The 23306-nt window shown below is 34.5% G+C and overlaps 2 protein-coding genes across 2 annotated transcripts in view; both read right to left on the minus strand.

Annotated features, from left to right (window-relative positions):
• LOC149477511 (uncharacterized) overlaps window positions 1–4877 on the minus strand; it is a 4899-nt gene extending 22 nt beyond the window's left edge. Inside the window, exons 1-4 of the mRNA XM_089711050.1 lie at window positions 4863–4877; window positions 3063–3283; window positions 2594–2691; window positions 31–2330 (exon numbers count right to left, since the gene is read on the minus strand). Of these exons, the coding sequence (XP_089567176.1) occupies window positions 31–2330; window positions 2594–2691; window positions 3063–3283; window positions 4863–4877 (2634 nt within the window). The remainder of the gene's footprint in view (window positions 1–30; window positions 2331–2593; window positions 2692–3062; window positions 3284–4862) is intronic.
• Window positions 4878–4918: 41 nt separating this feature from the next.
• LOC149477512 (uncharacterized) lies at window positions 4919–22902 on the minus strand. Its single transcript, XM_089710516.1, has 5 exons — window positions 22631–22902; window positions 9698–9796; window positions 6780–6936; window positions 5210–5342; window positions 4919–4990 (listed from the first exon to the last, which is right to left on the minus strand). The coding sequence occupies exons 2-5, from the start codon at window positions 9756–9758 to the stop codon at window positions 4934–4936; spliced, it is 408 nt and encodes a 135-aa protein (XP_089566642.1). The 5' UTR covers window positions 9759–9796; window positions 22631–22902; the 3' UTR covers window positions 4919–4933.
• Window positions 22903–23306: the final 404 nt, after the last annotated feature.

Raw genomic sequence — 23306 nt, forward strand, 5'->3', positions numbered from 1 at the left:
ATAACAAGACTGCGAGTCGTCAAATTCTACGGCGTTTAAAGATTCAGGACTATTTCTCTCAATTTGCTTATGTTCTTCAACTATTATAGAACTTTTACTTTCATGATCTTTTCTGTATGCCTTAGATGTTGCACCACTACTGCTTAGATGTGGTTTGAATGTAAGTCTTTCTGTATAATCTATGTTATCTTCAGTGCTACTTAAATAGGGCTTAAGTTCTATATGATCTTGAGGAGGAATATTTAGTGTATCGGCTATGGGATGTACTAGTTCTGATTGTAATTTAGCTTTAAATAATTTACTAGAATCTGAGTTGGTTTCAACATACTTTGGGAACCAAGAATTATTTATAATATTCTCAGTGTTCGGTCTAAAGAATGGTTCTAGATTTGTTTCTTTTTGCTGTTTGCGAATACAAGTGTAATTTGTTTTATCTATACAATTTGTTTTATCTATAATAATGGGTTCTGACATGTTAATGATATTAAAAGTTTCTTTTAAATTTTGACCAAACTCATTTTTAGTAATTTCACTATTTACCTTGATTTTGTCACTCTTTTCAATATTGTCACTAACATCATTCTTTCTCTTTTTATCTTTAGAGAAAATTGTTGTTATTTTATCGAGTACGTCCTTTAAGTACAATTGGCCAGGATCAACGCCTTTGCCTGTATTCACGTTTTCTTCAATAAATTCTTTAGTTGTAATACATCTAGAAACTTTTTTTTGGACACTCTCAGCTTGAACATCGCATAAGGGTTGTATATTATTTTTGGAATCTTCTGGAGATATACTCGTCTCTGTCATACTGTGGCTACTGTGCAGTAAATCTAGATAAGCATTTAGAAATTCTTTAGCCACAGTTGCAGGCATAGATGTGTCACTTATTAAATGGTGAATTGTATCTTGTATTTTTGCCAATTCATTTGAAGAGTTCGAATCACAGGGATCGTTTTCAGCCGGTTTATTCAAATCTTTTTGTCGAGACAGTTTTTCTATGTTATCAATAAGTCGTTTTGTAATTTTAATGTCTCTCTCTTTATTTTTGCTGCTACGAACTGTTTCGCAGATATATACAGTGCTTTTAAGCATACGTTCCAATTCTTGTATTTGACGGTCTTTATCATTGCTTTCGTTAAATTTTGATATTTGCTTTACCGACTTGTTGAAATTTTTATTTGAATTATAAACGGGTATTTTGGATGCTCTTTCTTTAGGTTTGATTCCTCGATACTGAGTTTCTTTTGTGACACTTTGAATATTGTAGCTGGATAAATTCTCATCCTTCGTAAAGTGTTTGTTCGATTGCCTATCTATTGATTTGGTCGGCATTATTTCTTGTCTAAATTCGTCAATAGAAGTATTTTTCAACCAATATTCCAATAAACATCTGAAGAGAATTTTGATAGGATGTACGTCGGTTGGGACCAATTTAATATCGTATAGTTCTTTGACTATTTGATGAATATAATTCTTTATGCTATCGTCACCATTGATAATAGGATTCGATGAAGGTATCGTCTCTAAAACAGACGTTATTAATTTTTCTGTAATGTAATCATACTCGTATAAAGTCATGGCATCTTGTAAAGATTTGTTTTCTTTGTTTTCGTTGTTTATTTGTGCTTGAAAGTTCTTTTTCACAGGCCCATGTATATGGGCGCCTTCTAGTATATTTTTGATACTTTTCACCGTTGGATATTTGCCCAATAACATGCATCTACTCAATGGTCTTTTGAGTTTCGGTTCGATAAATTGATTTCTGTATTTGACAAGATTTGTGCATTTATTGCTTTTACGCATGAGCGATTCGGGCGCTTTATTCTGTTTCTTATTGAAAAAGAAGAAAGCGGGCATTGTGCTCGTATCATTTTTAGGTGTTTTAGTAGATTTTGTGGGACTCTTGTTAATTTCAATTTTACACGGACTGTTGAACGGTATAGTTTTAACTTGAGAGTTGAGCGAGTACTTGCATAGCAAAGAAGACTGTAATCTCATAGACTTAGCGTCTAATTCAGAACTGTTCATTTGTTTTTCTGTGTCTGTAGTGTAAAGTGACAAGATTGGTGACGTATCGTCTTTAGAATCATTATTTTTATTTCTTGCCATACAATTCATGGAGCATAAACTTTGATGTTTCATATAATCTCCGATGTGTATATCGCAAGGTTTTGGTGTAATAGTTTTTATATTGAGCGGAATTAGTATATTAGCATCTGGAATAGGATTGGTCCGGGCCGATATGGAAATAGGACAAATAATAGTTTTTATAAACGGTGCACTCTTATTAGTTTCTTCTATTGGCGAGAGTAATTCATAACTTGAGGTACCTTTGGGAATTTGGAAAGGAATAAGGAAATTGGATAAGTTAACTTAGAATATTGATAAATTTAACTCTATTTCATAACAAAATACTGTCTCTAGATAAAAAAATTTGGAAAGTTTATTGGAATGTTAAGGAACGAAATTAGGGGGGAAATGTCTATACTTTTTCTAATAATTATCATCAAGAAAATTCGTCTAATTTAAGTCAGTACATAGTTCTATATTCATAACTTTTCAACATAATTATAATAGATTAGTCTTAACTTACGTGACGAAGTATCTGTTGGCGGCAGATCTTCTAACGGCGCGTGTATTTTGGGCACAGACTCTCGCGCACCGAATGTTAACAAATGCTGCCTGTACAACCTAAAAATGTAAGGATGAATGGTTATTAATTTATAATTGTATGGTTATCGTTCTCAGTTCTGGATCGTTGGATAGCTAAGCTGAATTTTTTTTTGTTGTGTATTCAAATATCGTCAATTTACTGAAATAGTTTCTTTTTTATGTAAAACGATAAGTGACGGTCAAGAGTGTATTCCCGTTAAGAAAATATTGAGTCATCTGTTTATCTACAGGGACCAGAAAATTTAAATTCAATTGTTGTTATTAAGTTGATAGAAACAAATTGTTTTAAATCACAAAACAAACTGAAACCACTCTAGTTATACATCATTTGGGTTTAATGTGTGAGTATGTATTTATATGTATGTGTGTGTGTGTGTGACGTCACTCACCTGTGCGCCGTGAGCACGGCCAGCCAAGTGCGGAACACGTCGGGCGTCTTGGCCCTCAAGTGGTATATAAACTCGTCCGCGTCTATATCTATGCGGCGACGACGTGCTTTTGCCGATATTACTGAGAGACCCACGTCTACGGAACCGTGGAGTCGGCCTCGGGCCACGTCGGTTGGGGACCGCGCGTATACTAGTATACCGGCGTCGACCACGAAGAAACGCTAAAAAAAATGTATGCGTGTACTAGAGTACACACGTAAGAAGTGAAACTTCTTTATGTCCTTAAAAATGTCACGAGTATGGCGTAACGCAAAAATGTCACGCGTACGGCGTAACGCAAAAATGTCACGCGTACGGCGTAACGTAACGCAAAAATGTTACATTAAATTTTTGTCCAACCCCGATAAAGAAGTTTCACTTCAAAAAGACGGGTTGCACTCCGGGAGTGCCAGCAGAAGTGAAAACTTGATTATTAACGTTGAGCATGTTTGATATCCATCCGTCTTACGCTTTTTCGATCGTCACGTGTCCTGACGCGAGTAAGATTTTATACCCAACGCCGCTAAAGAAGTTTTCACTTCAATAAAATGACAAAAATTATGTAAAAAAATGCACTCTTCAGAGTGTCGTTATCTCAGTAACACACTATAGAGCAGGCTCCAAGGAGATGTTCGTTTGCAAAAATAGCGGACCTAAATCTGACTTCTGATTTATATTGTATAGATCCCAGACATCCTATAGACAGATGTTGCCAACCAGTTTTGTGGTCCCCCTCCCCGCACCCCGGTAATTAAATATGGCATACAAAGATAAAAATAAAAATTTCCAAAACATGCCGTGTGGGGTATCAAATGAAAGAGCTTATTGAGTAGATCACGAATATATAGCATACTATAACATTTCTTACACTTTCTCTAAGATATTTTAGAAAATTTAGGAAAATGCTCCATTTTTGAGTTAATTTTAAACCACTATAGATTGAAAACTCATGAATATATTTTTTAAATTATTATTTTAAATAATTAACAATAGTCCATTGTTTACGATTCGTAATATAATATAAGTGAGCTATATGTATGTGGTGGATTTGATGACCCCACAAAATGTTTTGAATTGCAAGGCGCAACTTTCACTGAATTCAAGCTGATTCAAGAATGTTCTGCCATATTTTTCATTCCGTCAAACACAACGACAGTGCAGGGATAATTATTCTAAGCCCTGACACCGATATTTTTGTATTAGGCCTTTATTTCTGGCATAAACTTGAAAATATACTCGACATATTTGAATGCTCCCCCCACTCCCCCATGCAACTATTTCACTGTACGAACTATTGAATCGTAAACAATGGACTATTGTTAATTATTTAAAATAATAATTTAAAAAATATATTCATGAGTTTTCAATCTATAGTGGTTTAAAGTTAACTCAAAAATGGAGCATTTTCTTAAATTTTCTAAAAAATCTTAGAGAAAGTCTAAGAAATGTTATAGTATCCTATATATTCGTGATCTACTCAATAAGTTCTTTCATTTGATACCCCACACGGCATGTTTTGGAAATTTTTATTTTTATCTTTGTATGCCATATTTAATTACCGGGGTGGGGAGAGGGGGACCACAAAACTGGTTGGCAACATCTGTCTATAGGATGTCTGGGATCTATACAATATATACCAGAAGTCAGATTTAAGTCCGCTATTTTTGCAAACGAAACTCCACTGAGAGTCCGGTCTACTATAGTCTATAGAGTGTCATTATTGCACGAACTCTGTATAGTGATCTTATTTCAACGAAATACGCTAATTAGAGTCATTAGATAGATGACTGAGAGACCCACGTCTACGGAATAATAAGCGTCCCGGGGCCTCGTCAGTTGGGGACCGCGCGTATACTATGTAGTATACCGGCGTCGACCACGAAGAAACGCTAAATAAAATGGCAAAAATAATGTTAAAAAATGCACTCTTATCCCCTCAACCACCGAGAGGCCAGATCCGACCGCGACACAGTAACATTTTATAGACAGACTAGATGTTTTTAACAAAATTTTTCTGAAAAATGTAGTATTTTGCTAATCCCTCGCTATTCATCCAATCAGTCCAAAACACCATTTCCATACAAATCACACCCTAAATCTTTACTTACCTTGTGCCATCCTTTAAGAGGCCACTTTCTCTTCTTATGCAAGTACCCGTTGAACACTTCAGGCCGCTTTTCGAAGCGCTGACCATCTTTTAACCCCTCTAGAACCTCCCACTCGCTGCCTCGGCGACGACTCCTGTAATGGGATATTTAGAAACCAATGTTTTACAGATTACACGATAATACGAATTTATTAAAAGACTAGTGGTCCGCCCCGGCTTCGCCCGTGGTACATATTTAGTATCCTATGTCCTTCTCCTGGCTCTAAACTACCTCCCTGCCAATTTTCAGCTAAATCGGTTCAGCCGTTCTTGAGTTATAAGTGGAGTAACTAACACGACTTTCTTTTATATACATATAGATTAATGAACTTTGTATGTGTGATCATTTTTCCACATTTCATTTTCACTTACTACCGCGGCGACGACTTCTGTAGTGGGAAAATAGTTGGAAACCAATTTTTTTAGGTTATACATACTATGTAAAATACAAAGAGAACGTTGTTGTTTGACCATTATTCAACTTAATAGGTGAATATCTAAACCAATATTTTTTCTAATTCGGATGTAATTTTAAACAGAACAATTGTCATTACAGTGGCCGGCACCCACTGCCGGCACGGCGTGGCATGGCAGGGCAGAGGATTTTATTACTAATGAAGTTATTTTGAATCTTATTTCAATCAGTTTAGAATTCAAGTTACTTTATTTCGATGCCACGATGCCGCGACGTATCGCAGGATGCTGCAGCATGACGCGGCACGCCACAGAATGCGGCGGCATGACATGTCTTGCTGTTTCATTCCAAGGAATGCCGCGGCGCGCCATTGCATCCCGCGAGGCGTATGTGTCACTTTGGGGTCGAGGAATTATGATTGCTAGCTAGTTGAAATAAGGTTGAAACTTATGCAGCATTAGTGGGGCTTTTAGCAGGATGCCACGGCATGCCACTGAATGCCGCGGGATCACGCAGCACGCCGCGGGATGCCACTGCACGCCGCGGGATGCCATTGCACGCCGCGGGATGCTCTGCCGTGCCATGCCGTGCCATGCCGGCAGTGGGCGCCGGCCCTAACAGTTATGATTTTTTTTATAATTGTTACACTGAGTCATTCTTTATATCTCTGTCTTTTAATATATCTATTAAAAGATACCAATCCATTTATGAATATAACAATTATCACAAACTGAATCATTCACAAATAATCAATATCTTCCTATTATAAATATTGATACGACAAATACGAAAAGATTACGTACTGAGCTTGACTCGCCAATATTGCTTTCCGAATTTAGTCTACTCTGCTGAAGTCTAATTTCAGTATACTAAAGCTATATATAGTACGATGCAAACTTAATGGCAGCTCGGAACATCGTACGATCCGATGCGCAGAAAACAATTTTTGGTATTAGCGGGACGTTAAGGGATCTGTGCGCACCCGCCCTCGCACCTGCACCTAACTTCCGAACTGCCATTAAGTTTGAATCGAACTATACTCATTATTCGACAATATACCTTACGACATTTTCCCTTGCTGCAACTTCGTATAACCATCACATTTAACCCTACTCACCCTCTAGTCTTCCCAGCTCTCGGTGGAGGGGGTAACGGCCTCACAGACCGCTCCCCACTGTCAGCGGACAGTGATGCCGTTTCGCCGGAGCAGTCCGAGTCGGACGGCGCCCTTCGCAATGCTGCAGCCCGCCCTGCAGCACCGCGGCGTCTCTCCCCTGGAAATAACGTAACAATGCTATAAAAAGCAATGAAAAGAAAGAAAAAAATAAAACCGGCCAAGTGCGAGTCGGGCTCGCGCACAAAGGGTTCCGTAGCAGCAAATATAATAAATTACAGTTAAATCAACCTATCTCAAAAACTATAAGAGATACTTTGATCAAACCAAAAATCGTTGAAAGAGTTAATTAGCATGCATCACCTCTATTTTTTTTAGAATTTTATACCCCGTAGTTATAAAAATAGAGGGGGGGGGACATACTTTTTACGACTTTGAGAGCTGATATCTCAAAAACCGTTCACTTTAAGAAAAATGTTTTTTAGAAAACTTTATATCATTTTAAAAGACCTTTCCATTGATACCCCACACGGGTATGTACATCGAAAAAAAAAATTTCATCCCTCAGTTACATGTATGGGGGGCCCCACCCCCAATTCTTTTTTTTACTATTTAGTGTCATATTTTTGTAGCGGTTCATACAACACATATTCCCATCAAATTTCATCACTGTAGTACTTATAGTTTCCGAGTAAATCGGCTGTGACAGACGGACAGACGGACAGACGGACAGACGGACATGACGAAACTATAAGGGTTCCGTTTTTGCCATTTTGGCTACGGAACCCTAAAAACATGGTGGACCAATGCTGGTGAGGATTTCGATCGATAAGACCCCCGTCTTCGACGTCCTGTTCGAGACCAGGCAAGCGTGCAGGAAATAAATAGGTAATACAATTTATCTGCGCATGTTGATAACATCACCACTGATCGAAATGGTGAAGGAAAATATCGTGAGAAAACCGGCATGTCGAAGAATCAAAATGTTGTGGATTATGGCTCATAGAAGTCCTATGTTCCAGCAGTTGGATGGCCTGGACTGTTGATTGTGATGATGTCATAAGTAAAAACACAGTAAAAAGGTGTAGATAGGTTACCAGGTTACCAACACAACGTTCGAACTTCAAAAACAGCACACTAACGCACACACGATGGCATGATTCATCTATAGTGAGCGAGAAAGAGACAACTGAACTAAATAGTCGCCAAGAATCCTACCTACACCTTTTTACTTATAACATCATTGGATAAAACTACAACGCAGCGATAAATATCCACTGAGATACAGTTTAAACTAGTTCAGGAGCGGGGTGATTATTTAATTATGTTCTCAAACATTCTACAATGAAGAAATAAATACATGTAAATATAAGATAGAGAAAAACTGACACAAACTGACTGGGTGACATAACAACGCACAGCCCAAGCAACGAGGGTTTGAAATTTGAAATTTAGAAATTTGCCTCATATTAAAGGGAGGTATTAGTACAGAACTGAAATGAAAAAAAAAGTTCCTTCAGGATTTTTGAAAATTAAATTTCTGTGGAAAAGAAAAACGGGTTGTAAAGTTTGTATCGTCTGTAATGAATATAATTTATATCGAAACAACACAAATCAATTCCGATAATTCGCATGGCGTTTACGATACCACAGATTACAAAGACAGACTAAACTAAATGGGCTTATGACAGCTCTCGTTGGAAGTACAGAATGTACTACGTAAACATTATACAATTTTACATAACTTGTAGGTCTTTTATAATATAGTATTTATAGTCAAGCAAAACGAGAAGTGTTCTTGTACGACCATAAGACCTTTAAACAGTCGGATCGTCCATACGGTGGGGTCTTTTTATGGTAATTATTACATGAAATTCAGGCATCCAAAATATACATTTACAAAAGTTTCACTTAATACATAATGCAAAGCTGAATGGGCAAGATTCACAGTGTATTTTTTAACTTGGTCCTTACAAAGTTATCGATTCATTATCATATAAAAACGTCAAAGTGGATAACAGATAATGACTCAAGGAATAAAGGGACTTTTTGCAGCAAGCTGACCCTTATCAGATTCCCACTATATTGAATTTTGGCAGAATATCATTCAGTTATTGAATGCTTATAGGCGACATATTTCACCATCTGTGACGTATCACATTATATCCCTGACTCCCTTCTCCCAAAATTATATTACTTTGTCATTAATATCACTTTCAAACGACTTCAAAAAATGATGGAGACCAAGAACTTCAACTGGGTGAACCGATTTTGGTCATTTTTGGTCTAGTTCTGACAATAAGGCGGTTTTAGTTTGTTGTTAAAACTGTCTATTCCTTACATATATTGCAGTAGCTATATAATCTGCACGCAAAAATCGCATAACGTCATGACGCGCACAACTAATCCCCGAGACAATGCCAGGCATCCGCGAATCGTTACACTTGAAGGTTGCAACCTCGACAAACGGACGGACGGTAGAGCTCCGAACAGGTATACGTGGTTTGCATAATCAAACGTGCACACTTGGTCGTGATTTGGCCAAATTTTTGGGTTTGGGGTTGAAAATAACATGAATTGTTGCAGTTGCATACTTAGAGATATTGAGAGAATAGATTGTGACGAAAGAAGAAATGACATCATCATCATCAAACATGGTATGGAATGGTAAAGTCTTATCTAATTTTTATGGCACGAAATTAAAAAGGACTGAAGTTCTGAAACTGAGGTTCTTTTTAATAGAAAGAACAAAAACTCAAAAAAAATCAAAACCTGTTGTGTAATTTTTAAGATCTAAGCATATACAGATAGACAGCGGAAAGCGACTTTGTTTTATACTTTGTAGTGATAATTGTATATGTAATCTACGCTATTATAATACAAGTGAAGCCACATGCTCAAGCTAGTACACATAAACTTACGTTTGCTCTCGAGTCGAGTCGGCGCGGTGGCGACATGCTTCAGTCCCGTTTGATTTGACATCTCCTTGCCACTAATGTTCCTTGCTAACCATCTTAATTCTGAAACAATACACGGTAATTATTAATTAGTCATTCTGTAAATAATTTAATTTCATATACTAGTAGACTTTATTTTATTGAAGTGAAAGTGGGTTGGAAAAAAATTTAGTGTAACATTTTTTCGTTACGCGTGACATTTTTCCGTTACGCGCCATCTTTTTCTTATCCCTACCACGCGTGATTCGACGTATTTCTGTAAAGTTGAATATAGTAAATTATTTTTTGAAAAATAAGGTCATAAAGAAGTTTCACTTCTTACGTGTGTACACTAGTACACGCACACACTTTTTTTAAGAGCACTATGGTACTTACTTATACGAACATGTCAAGCGTACAAGAGATAAAGAAAGATTACTATTTTCTTATATTTCTGTATTTACATTTAGTTGTTACATACTTCAATGGATTAACAATGCAATTAACTCATGTATTATTTAAATTGCTTGTAGGATGCGTTAACAATTGTATATTTTTTGTCAAGAAAAGTTGTTTATTGACAAAATGCATGGTACCTCGTTCGAAGAAACTTCACATATTAAACTTAAAAAATCTACTGTAGAAATACTGTAATATGTGTAGAAAATACGCATACCATGGCTATGTGTCATCTATACTAAGATACGGACTTATATTATGGGGCAATTCAACAAGTATGAATAGAGCATTCTTGGCACAAAAAAAATGTATAAGAGCTATTTGCGGGGTTGGGCCGCTAGAAAGCTGTCGCCCACTATTCCGAAAATTAAATATTCTGACACTGACCTCTATGTACATACTGGAGTGTTGTGTCTTTGTTAAAAAACACCCCCAATATTTCACAAAAGCGGCTGACGTGAGTATTGTTCCCTCTCGAGATCCTGACAAACTAATTATGCCTCGTTGTAAAACTGCGCTTTTCTCTAAAAGTGGACCTATTATGCTTATAAAAATATTTAACCATGTTCCTAAATGCATAAGAAACCATACATTGAATGTGTTTAAAAATAAGTTAAAGAAATGGCTGATTATTAATTGTTTTTATAGCCTAAAAGAATTTTTTGACCTTAAATGATAATTGCTAAATCGATTGTATAATATGCATGTGTAGTGTATTAGATCTAGTACCTATCTGTTTTACGCATATATTTGCATGCTTTACACAAAGCGAAACATGCTGAACAATTATCTCTTCACATCTCTCTGTACCATGTTTTTGGCAAATAAATGTTATTTTATTTTATTTTTTTATATTTTTATTTTATTTAAATATACTGCAAGGCATGCTTGGCCTATTTGTTATTATAATGTGTGTAATTTTGAAGTTACAACCGCGCAGATTTAGACCAGTCACCAGTGAATACAAATATGGAATTTCGCAAAGGCAAATAATACTTATTGTATTTGTATTAAGGTTTAAATTGGATTAATTTTAATCTTCCTGAACTATCATCACGGACGTATATATTATATCTACGAGCACAATATTTTCTTTTATTTCTCTTTTAACAGGACTTAATCTAATCTATTTCTTTCTATGAAGCATGGTTTACGTAAATGGATAACGATTATTTTTATAGTAACCACTTCTGTAATCTAATCATTGATATATTGAAATAGAAGTAACATACTTTAATTTACCGAAAAATTACAAAACTAGCGATGTATATAAATGTCTTCTTGAATCTCTCTATCTTTTTAAAAAAAATAATCAATATCCGTTGCGTAAAGCATACCTACATAGACAAACAGCGGAAAGCGACTATTATAATATTACGCAGTTTAATCCAAAATATAAGTCATAAAATTTTAAGAAATATATCATTATTTAGTGTGAATCAACCTTTTACTAGATTAAGGGTGCTTTTCCACCAATAATGTGCGAGGATATGTAGGAATGTGTTTGAAAATAGCCAATCATATCGCTTCATTTAGTTTGAAGCGATACTATTGGTTATTTACAAACACACTCCTCGCTACTCATCCTCGCACATTATTGGTGGAAAAGCACCCTTAAGCACAAAACACGAACAAATTCGCGAGTCTCAGCTTGTACAAATATATTGCAATACGTAATATTTAACTATCACACGGAAACAATCAGCTTCACTATCTAATCATCATTTAAATACTAACATTATGTATGTGTGTGTGCAATTGAACAAAATATTTACACTAAATGTATCTGTGTGTGTGTATCTGTGTCAGTGATTACTTGTAATTATTACTCATTTATTGCTTTTGTAACTGAACGGGCCATTATGAAAGATACGTAAATAAATAAGGCCTTGAGACACTAAAAACGTTATGGTTGGGAAATGTTTCCGATAAGTAAAAATTATCTTAGATAATGAATAAGGATTTAAATAAACTTAATTGCTTCTTTTACTTTAATACTTATTTGTTTGAAAAAACGTAATATTTACAAAGAAGCATGATGCATTCGGAAGTTCTGGATTCGCTCTATAGGTACTGATGATAATTTTAAGGAACATGAAATTTATTGCATACTAGCTTCCGCCCGCGACTCCGTCCGCGCGGATGTCGGTCTTCGCGTGGATGGTTTATTTCTCCATTTTGAGTAACTCTGACAATAACATCTTATAAATATCTATTGGACCCAAATACGGCTAGGCCTATAATAATAGTACCCAACGTGTGTTCGCGGTTCTACAGAACAACGTCTATGGATAAAACTGAAAAATTAAGATTATTTTTTTTCTACGTATTTTTCCAGGATAAAAAGTATCCTATTTTACGCCCAGGATAATAAGGTATAATTATACCAAGTTTCATTGAAATCGAACCGTTAGTTTTCACGTGATGTCTTCACATACAGACAGACAGACAGACAGACAAAATTTAATCACATATTTGGGTTTGGTATCGATCCAGTAACACCCCCTGCTATTTATTTTTTCAATATTTTCAATGTACAGAATTGACCCTTCTACAGATTTATTATATGTATTATAGATTCTTTTATTGCATATTCTTTGACAATAAACACTTGCACACAGACATAAAAACATGTAAGGTTAATTATCAATTACACGCATATTCCATAAATGTTTATACATAATTGCCGATATAATCTAGCAAGTAATATTTAATTCAATTATCGCGACACAATAGCAAAGATTTAATTAATAAATTTCATCAGCGATCATCCAGGCAGGGGAAATTTGAAAAGCTAGTTTATATTGATTAAATTATTTCACTTTTATCATTAACTAGCGGTCCGCCCCGGCTTCGCCCGTGGTACATAATATTTACGTTTTCTCTACATAAGAACCATCCTCGTACTTCAAGGAATATAATAAAAAAAGAATTATCGAAATCGGTTCAGCCGTTCTCGAGTTATGCGCTTACCAACACATTTTGCGATTCATTTTTATTGTATAAAGATTGAACAAACATAACTGAAGTAAAGCTTGGTATAATTACATAATAATATCGTTAAAAGTTAAAAAAAAAACACGCTTAAACGTATGAAATTATTATCTGTACATAAAAATAAAGTAGTGTGTGAATTATGTTATAAGGGTTCCGCCTTCCGCATAGAGTGAAACTAGCACTACATGAATCAAAAATTCATATTCTTTCCTTTACTATGTGTTGAAAGTTGAAACTACCAGTAGTTCTAACGAATAAATCAAAGAAAGTCGTGTTAGTACCACTTTTAACTGAAGGATGAATGTATCACTTAGATTAGGATAAACAAGTCAATAACTGCGTTAAAAACAACCGACTTCAAACTTGCACTTGCAACATTTACAAATACAGACAAAAATGCTCATAAAATAAAAACTACTGGGCCTATCCGAATAAAATTTTTATGGGACCAATTCGACACCATCCCGCATCGAACAAAAAAAGAATCACGTAAATCGGTTCAGAAACCACGGAGTAATCGGTGTACATACATAAAAAAAAAAAAAAACATACCGGCCGAATTGATAACCTCCTTTTTTTTGAAGTCGGTTAAAAATTAATACATAAATTATTACAAATTCTACCCTACCCAGGCGAAGACGAATGAATTAGATTAGATTATGAATTTACATTGCTTTGATATCATTACAAAATTATAAGAGCAAGTGTAATAATTTGACATCCAATCGACCAGGATACTCGCACGGATAACGCAATAATCTTTCTATCCGGATATCCGGATCACTGTAATATCCGCATTCCGGATATTTGGGTCACCGTGAGCCAGCTGTAAATTGTAATGCCGGCGACGAGACCATCCGAGATTACCAACAACTTATTTGTTCCATTTTTACGTTGGAAATAGAAAATTCGCGAAGTACTTGCATCGAAGAAAGAAAATTCTTGCTTCTTTAAGTATGACGTCAATTACAATTGTAACTAGCATTCTTTTTGTGTTTTTTTCATGAAAAGGTACCGGTTTCACTGATTGAAGTGACTTTGGCCCAATAACACGTATGAATATTGAATACTGTATTATTTATTGTGGAATAAATTTACATGCAAAGTAATTAAAATATTACATAAACACGTAGTAATATAAAAATCGAAATACATCTATTCTCATAATAAACTTTACGAGAATAGATGTATTTTTTGCTAATAATTAATAGATAGCATAGTAACTGACACATAATATAAACGCGTACCATCGTAACAAATGTACCTTTTGTGATGAAGTTTTGATTGACAGACTATTCATACTTAATATTTGACATGTAAAGATACCCGGAGACATGTCGCATAAGACTTTTTGAACATTGAATACACTTAGCGTATTTTCAAACAAGTCTTACTGTACACAAAATAATTTTACAAAATTATATGTGCATTTTTAAAAGTGAATAAATTTACATATTAGGTATATCGCATGTTTTGATGAAAATATATGAATTCATTAATTACTGATACCTACTAAAATGTTCAATGCAAAACTCGTTTGAGGCAATAAATTTTAACTGTTTGTTATTTTAAAACGAATTCAGTAGACCAAAGTTTGTAAATAATTCAGTGGCTTTCATTCGTATTCGTTCTTACTATTTAGTATGTAAATACGGGTTTCCACGAAGGCCTTTTACGGTATTGTCTTTTAGGATCATGAATGTGTCCCAAATTGTGCCCGACTTTATCCGAGACTACAGGCTTGAGGCTACTCATTTAGGTACTGAAACTATTGGATATTAAGACAAGTTATTAACAAACTTTTAGAGCTATTACGCACTGTCGACCAGTCGCTGGCGACTCAGTCGCCGGCGACTGTGACTTACTATAGTTTAAATAGGGGCTTGCGCACTTGGTCGTCAGTCGTCCAGGCGACTCGGCGACTCGCCGTGTTGTGGCGACGCACAGGCGACTGGCGGTCGCCGGCGACCAATAGAAGCACGGCTTCAAATGGGAGCGTTCGCACTGCAAGCAACTGTCGTAGCGACTTTTGTAGGGACCGGGTTCAGCACGAATGTACTTAGAATACTGTCGCTCGGCTTGGTTTCCTGCCCCTAGTTTCTCTGTTTTGGTCGCCGAGAGACTAAGTCGCCGGCGACTGGTCGACAGTGCGTAATAGCTCTTAAACTTGTAAAAAGTAATTCAGTTTTCTTTCGTGCTGTTGAATTTTGACCGCTGTAGAAATAATTATCAACACTGAATCATACGATAAGAAAAGCGATTTGATTATAAAGTGTTCATTAATCTAATCTATGTTTATTTAATAAACATATTCATTAAACCGCATGTAATAAAAGCGTCGTAGAAAAAATATAATTAGTCAATAATAGAAGGAAACAGCTGATTCGTACTGAGCCAAAAGTGTGTCGACGCTGACTGAAGTTATTTTTGATAATAGATTGCAGTTTTATTTATATAAAAATAGTTGCGTGTATCTAGTGATTTTTGCTGTATGATCTGTACTATTTTTGCTGAAAAATAGTGGATTCATGATAATGTGGTTAAAACTTAAAAGTTTGTAGATTTTGAAGTGTAATTTTAAACTATATAGCTCTTGTTATATTGCAATGGTATTGTGTATGTTTTAGAATTTGTAAAAATTCTAAACTACCGACAATCAAAAGTGCTTGTGTTTAATGACCTTGCAGAATTTTTTTATTTATATTTTCATCGAACTAGTTGTGTGCTTTTTATATACTGTATATATGTATTTAATTGCGCGTTACGTTTTTCTCTATTTTAAAGTTGGTATAGACTTCAAATACCCTATTTCATTGATATCTTGTATAATGTAGAAATACTATTCTAGAAATAAAATTTAGGTTAACATATCCATACCGAGCGCTAGAACCGTCAGCGGATTTTTAATCTTCATCGTTGCTGTAACTTCCCTTCAGGCGCTTCTAAAACATCCCCTTTGAAACATGCTCCATTTCAGTACAAAACACTTTCAATTCTCACATCACACAATATATTTATTATATTATTATATGGACACAGTTTCTCAATGACACGTATATGTATTGTATCTTGTTTTATCAACTCACACGTTTGTTAAACTTGTTTAAAACCAAATTTATAAAAATGTCTGGCTAATCGTGTAAAAATCTTATTGTAAAAACTCGCCGACCGAGGAAATAAATCAATTTTCGCTCGTCTTTATTCTCATCAGATACAAATATAGCCAATCCTTTTTCTTCACAGATAATATATACTACATACGTATATTTAAATTTATAATTAGTTGATAATAGCAAAGAATTTGTATCACGAACTATAACAAAACTTTGCAAAAGAACAACACTTTTTCTAAACACGATACCAGTCCTTAATTTCACTTCCCATACTATCGTTACACACTCCTAGTATTGTATACAACACTTTTAGTATTAAACAACATTAAATAAACAACAAACAACAGTCCGCTCACATTAATCACAACATACTGGTTGCATCAACGTGTGCTAATCAATTTCATATCGAGATTTGATAAATTTCCACGTGATCCTTATCAAAGGTGCTTCAAGGGAAAATTGAAAATTTTGTGTATTTTACATAAGTTAGTATTAATACATAAGTGATAGTGTCGTTAAAGTGTTTTAAGTGTGTTTGTGGTACTGTTTGGATAAGTATCTCGTAAATATATATTATTTATATTACTAGCAATTATTCAATTTTCTATTATTAATGATTTCTATTACCAATATACGCAGTACATAAGTCCTTGATGTACAGATACAGATGCGCTTTGCATGTTTCCAAATAAATAAGAAACATTACGTTATTACATTAAAAAAAAAATTCTATCTTTTGTAGTTTTCTGAACGTGAACTCGATTCATTATTCAGACGTAGAGTTGCTGTATCTAACAAGGTGTGTGCCAACTGCCAACACTTTTTACCGTCGAAGGAAAAAACAAGATGCAGAATTACATTTCAAAGGTCCCCGTGTGTAAAGGTTTAATTAAAATTTAAAACCCACTCTTGTTTAAAAGGTACAAATCCGAGTGTAAAAGCGCCAGTTAAACACCAAAACGCTTAGTTCTACGGCGTTGAGTGTAAAGACCCTTTTACGCTAAAAGTTTTGCCTACTCAATATCGGTATAAGACCCTTGCCAACTAAATGACCCGTGAGAATCTTGGCAACGATTTAAATACACCGTGATCGTCTAGTGATTCGATTCCGGATGGAAATATCGTAAAATAAAAATATACTGGATGTATAAAATACATAAAGTTTGCTGAAACCCAAAGAGTAAGGCAAAGTCCCAATTAATTACGTAATCTGTTGTTTCCTGCTTTTCTTACTTCGACTTGTTTTAAAGAGTTTTGTGTGGCAGGGAAAGCAAGGAAAATGGCGATAATCTCATGTGAAAACTACATATCTACTGTTACATGTTATAAATCTGAAGCGTTTGTTTCAATATAATAAAATGGAATTGAAATATTTTTATGTTGGATCTTGGAACTGTCGTAAATGCTAAAACTATGTTATGACGATTCAAAAGTTCTTCTAGAAGAAGTCTAATTGAATAAATGTTTCAGTTTGAGTCGGATAAATAGCTCATTTTCAAAGTAGATGAAGCTACGTCGGTCAGCTCAACAATAAGGCTTTGGGTAAGGAATAATCCCATTTTGCCTGATCCAGGCAAGATCCATGGATCTTGGGATTCTAACTAAAATTCAACGAGATAATTCATTTGTTACACACATAGAACAGAATCTACTGCCACTGATCGAAGTGGTAGAGCGGAAAATATTACTTTATTGAGTGGACAATTATTTATAGTTGTCACGCAAGCGCATTAAACATCATTGCATTTAGAGTTAATATTATGGCTGTTTTGTAATTGGCCATTTATTCGTCACTGATTTATGAGTTAAATAGAAAAGGTAATCTTAGTTTCTATCTTAATATTTTGTTAAATAACTTCAGCCATTTAGGCGCCACTGGGATTTGGGAAACACATTCAAAATATGCAGCAAAAATACTAAGAGCCTAGGAAAATAGAAATATTTAAACAGCGTAAGTAATTTTTATGAATTTTCAGTCTTATGCTAATTAGTCTTAGCCAACGAAGATTTATGATCGAAAATGTCACCGATTTTGCCCTACCTATAATTATCTAGTACCCTTATAACCTAATTACCTACGTTGTACCTAATTTATTCCGTGAAGAGTTAGGGGGATGTACCCTGTACCTATTAGCTGGTCGTTAAATTTGAAAGTAGGTTATTACCTACTTTGAAATTGATATACATAATTATCATTGAAGAATTATGACAGATTATTTATTAATTAGAAAAACTTTTTCATTATTTCACGTCAATTAACCATACCATCTGGATATGCATTAATGCTATCCGATTAAAGTATATTTTTAATGAATACAACGATTTTCTATCGTATGACATAAACCAAACAGTCTTCTTCTTCTTCTTTTTTTCAAATGGCAACTCCCGATCCCAGCGAGGACAGATTCTGCCAAACAGTCATATTTTAATAACATCGCAGTCCGTTAGAAATTCATAAAAACGCACCCAAAATCACGTGGCTACATCACTTACGTCACATCCCTTAATAGACACACACACATCGAAATAGGGTCATTAACACGATCGCATAATAAAATTTATATACTTTCTCAATATTATCGTCCAATAATCAACAGAATCACTTTGAAGTCGGAAATAGACTGTTTATTTATTTTGAGTATCGTGTGATTCACTAGGTATATTATGACCTAACGACCATGATGTCATACGCATAGACTAGAGGTCGTAAATTGTATACGTTGGGAATATATTTCGTTAACTAACACTTCCTGCATGGGAAGGTTGTTCGGTTTAGTTGAAATAGTTTGGGATACACCTGACTTAAGTTGAAGGTCGATTGGATCGAAATATAGGGCACTTAGGTACCTACTCCACATATTTATTCGTCTCAACGCAACGTGGTAAGTTAAACTTAATGAATGGCTCGTTTATACGCAGCAGGCGTTCATATCGAAGAATTCTAATAGCCTTTCCGATTAGACTTAATTTTGGACGATGAGGAGTTCCCAAGTACATATGAAACGTATTTGGCTGAGAATAGAAGATCAGAGTTTAGTTTCAACACGAAAAAGTAACATTTTCCAACTATTTTTTCAGTTTAAAAGAAGTAGGTAGGTAATTTTCGACATTTCCTTGATGTTAGTCTATTAAAAAGATTTTAGGGCTTAAATTGTAATTTTATGAATTCCGTTGTTTGATAAAAAAATTTATTTATAATATTTTGCATATCGTATATATATCATAAACGTTTTCTGCACAGCTCGACAATTTACTTAATTCACTTTACGTGACTTAAAAATTGAGCGAAATTCAATATTAGCCACAAATAGATTTGTTACTGCTCTAGGAAGTGGATCTCTAAGGAAAACATCATCACTTAACTCCATTACTTTGTAACTTGAATCAGTGCTGTAAAAGTAATTGGAAAACCTCAACATGCAACTGTACATACTTAAGAGGTCATATATTGTTCTATTTTCCTTATCATGTAGGTTACTCTGACCTTGTTGCTTGAAAACAATTAATTGCAATACCTGCCATATATGATACAATCGCAATCTTCTATTTTAATGCTGATTTTCTATTTTTTTTTGTAGAGATATGATAGGTTTAATTATAACATTTATACTTATCTATTCAATACACAAGAAACATGGCTTTTCATTCAACTGTTATTGATAATTTTCTTGGAAATAATGATCACATTATCAGTTATCACATAGTATAAAACAAAGTCGCTTTCTCTGTCTCTATGTCCCATTGTATGCTTAAATCTTTAAAACTACCCAATAGATTTTGATGCGATTTTTTTTATAGATAGAGTGATTCAAGAGGAAGGTTTTAGAGCTATTACGCACTGTCGACCAGTCGCTGGCGACTCAGTCGACAGTGCGTAATAGCTCTTAGTATATAATTTATTAGGTTTTAGACAAAGCGGGCGAAGCCGCGGGCGGTAAGCTAGTTTTCTTATAAAATCTTCATTACACCTTTTAAAATGAAACTTCTTTGGCCGCGATGAGAGTAAAATTTCAAGATCGCGTCAAGGCAATACCGTCACGTCATCGAGTGAGGCAACGATTTTGGTATCTTTGAATCTTACCAAAGAAGTTTTACTTCTGACAAGTGTGCTCGGCACACACGCTCTTTTTAATTAGAATATAAGTATATGTATTTTTATTTGAGAATTAGTAATATTTTTAAAGTAACCTTGGCAATGACAATGACCCGAATAAGAATTTAAAACTTGAACCTTTTTGGAAAAAACATAACAAATGCTTTTATTATGCACACTTTTTGTGTCATTCATATGTTTTTCATTCAAGCCACTGCTGAATACATTTGGTATGATATGGAAACACTTTTTAGAACAAAACATGTATAAAGCAAGTTATTCTGTACATGGAAGAACAATACCTAACTATAATCTTCTTAAAATATTTTTTACTAGCTGTGCCCTTTCGCTCCTGTTGGTCTTAGCCTAATGATATATGCCTATAGCCTTCCTCGATTGGACGAGTAGTCCCTGAGAGTAGCGCGTTCAAATAAACTCTTCAGCTTTATAATATTAGTATAGATAAGTATTGATTTAACTTTTTATTGTACCAGACCATTTAACATTAAAAAAATAAATATATTCTTATACACATTGGACGTAAAGTACGATAGGTGACCTTATCGCTTATCAGCTATTTCTTCCAGGCTTACTACATACACAGTTAAACAAGGCTGATAATCCAAACTCAAATTTACATTGTGTGCAGGATACATTATCTGTATTTTTATTGGTTCATTGGACCCATTAAGTAACTAAGTGGGTTAATACTTGTGATAATCTGTTTACAATTAAACACATTGAAGTGACAATACAAGGCTATATGTTGCTGTATACCTACATTTTTTTTCTATTTCTTAAAAAAAAAAATGAAACTTGATATCCTAATTTCTTTAAGCTTAAAATGTTGTGGATGGATGATACTAGCTGCGCCCCGCGGTTTCACCCGCGTGGCTCCACTTCTTTTGGTCTTAGCGCTGGGACAGCTAGTCTATACTAATATTATAAAGCTGAAGAGTTTTTTTGTTTGAACACGCTAATCTCGGGAACTATACTCGGATTTTTAATTAGATAAAGTAAACTGACGTTTACTGTGTTGTCACTTTTTGATGAAATAAAAATAGCGTTGTCACAAAGTGAATTATTGAAAATCGGGAATGAATGAAATTGAATCGATCGTCTAGTGAATATTTAGTGTGTAACAATATAACATCAAATAAACACAACAATGATAACAAACAAAACGTAATTAGTTACAATTTACGGAAAAATGTGGCAACATTATTTTACAAAGTGACATTAGCTGCTGTCAGTTTACTTTATCTAATTAAAAATCCGAGTATACTGGTCCGATTTGAAAAATTCTTTTGGAGTTAGATAGCCCATTTATCGCGATAAGGCTATTTATAATCTTGTTGAGATAAACAGGAGTTGAGCATTGCGGGTGAAACCGGGGAGCACAGCTAGTTTAATATAAGACTTCATTCATATTTAATTTGGGTCAAAAGATAGGAAAAAGATTATTAACCCTAAAATTATTATTGAAATAAATTATTATCATAGAATTATAAAAAACTTTATAGATATAATTATTTTGATTGTATAAAGATAAATGACAGATAATGACTCATTGCTATGAATAAACAGATAAGATCAAAATTTATTAGTTTACTTTATGTCTTACATATTGTGATTACAATTTTAGATTTTGTTTCATTAGTTCTTAGGTGTGTTTGAAGAGAAATAAACAGGTACAACTGGCAAATAATTTATGAGTTTAAAATTATAGTTTATGATTTAAGTATACAAATTACAAATCTATCCGTTTTTATTCTTATACATTTTCAGTTTTTGATCGATTTGAAATTAATGTAAATTATCCTCAGTGACCTGTTTGAATTAATTGATTTTAATTTTCGGACAAATGTCTTATGAATATTTAATAACCCATTCAATTATTCGAATCTTGTGTGCATTCGAATTACGAACAATATAGAATAAATTTCAATATTTAAACATATGACCGAAATGCAGTAAAAGTGTAAAACAAATAAATATATCAGATTTGTAAATAATCGTACGTTGTAATTAGGCAACATAAGCCTTCAAGAAACCAGTTTTGCATCATTCAGTCGCAATTGTAACCATTCCTAAACATAAAATATTAAAACCAATGTCGCGCCTTGAAATGTTAGGTGTTCGATGTAACGATTTATGTTTAGTTATATTTACTATATAAACTACGACACGACACATTTTTGGCTCCTGCACCAGAAAACTGACATGTTTAATAACAAAAAAATGTGTAATACTTACGTAAGACGCTCTAAATAACAAATCAATCTTAAATATTATAGACGGAATTGATTTGAGGTGATGCGACGATTTTTCTAAACACAAAATTTAGTATATTTATAAATCACACTGCGAATTTTAACAAATTAACACGATACCACAATGTACAGACGCGTAGTTAGGATATCATTTTATTAGTAAATTGATTTAATTTCGAAAGAAAACCGCGAGAATAAAGCACCATTTTGAAGGACTAGGAAAGATTGAAAGATTGTCAAGGTTTTCAGCATTTGACATTATTTGCGTCAATGCGACATTTAACTTTTTTAAAACGTATATGATGTGATACCAGCTTCAAAAAAACATAATATGACTCTATGACTTATACTGTCTATGGTTTAGGTAACAGTGGCACAGAACATATTATTTTAATTTGATTATAATAGTACTACGTAGATTCTACGTCGTAGAAGGTTCACTCCTTAACAAAGTCAACTTTAGGCATAAATAATAGCTAGCTGTATAGCTTAATAGATCAGGGTTGGTACTCGCCGCCGCGGCCGCGGCCGGTCGCCACGCGACCAACGCAGTGAGCGCCTCTGTGGTAAGCGCGCAGGCTAGGCGGCGAGTGGCAGGCAACATGCAGGCAACCCGAGCTCGACTGCCAACTCACTACTCAGTCAGCAACGGCGCGAAA

Source organism: Colias philodice, chromosome 25 (genome assembly GCF_061535455.1).
Source record: "Colias philodice isolate Cphi_HAF_F1 chromosome 25, ilColPhil1 Martin Lab GWU primary, whole genome shotgun sequence".
Taxonomy (NCBI): Eukaryota; Metazoa; Arthropoda; class Insecta; order Lepidoptera; family Pieridae; genus Colias; species Colias philodice.

What these genes read in the sequence shown, in the direction of transcription:
- LOC149477512 (XM_089710516.1), bottom strand. Translation starts at nt 9,758, where the DNA reads ATGTCAAATCAAACGGGACTGAAGCATGTCGCCACCGCGCCGACTCGA. An exon ending in GACTCGACTCGAGAGCAAAC is followed by an intron (nt 6,937 to 9,697) that starts GTAAGTTTATGT and finishes CGTTATTTCCAG; the next exon opens with GGGAGAGACGCCGCGGTGCT. An exon ending in CTCTTAAAGGATGGCACAAG is followed by an intron (nt 4,991 to 5,209) that starts GTAAGTAAAGAT and finishes CATTTTATTTAG; the next exon opens with CGTTTCTTCGTGGTCGACGC.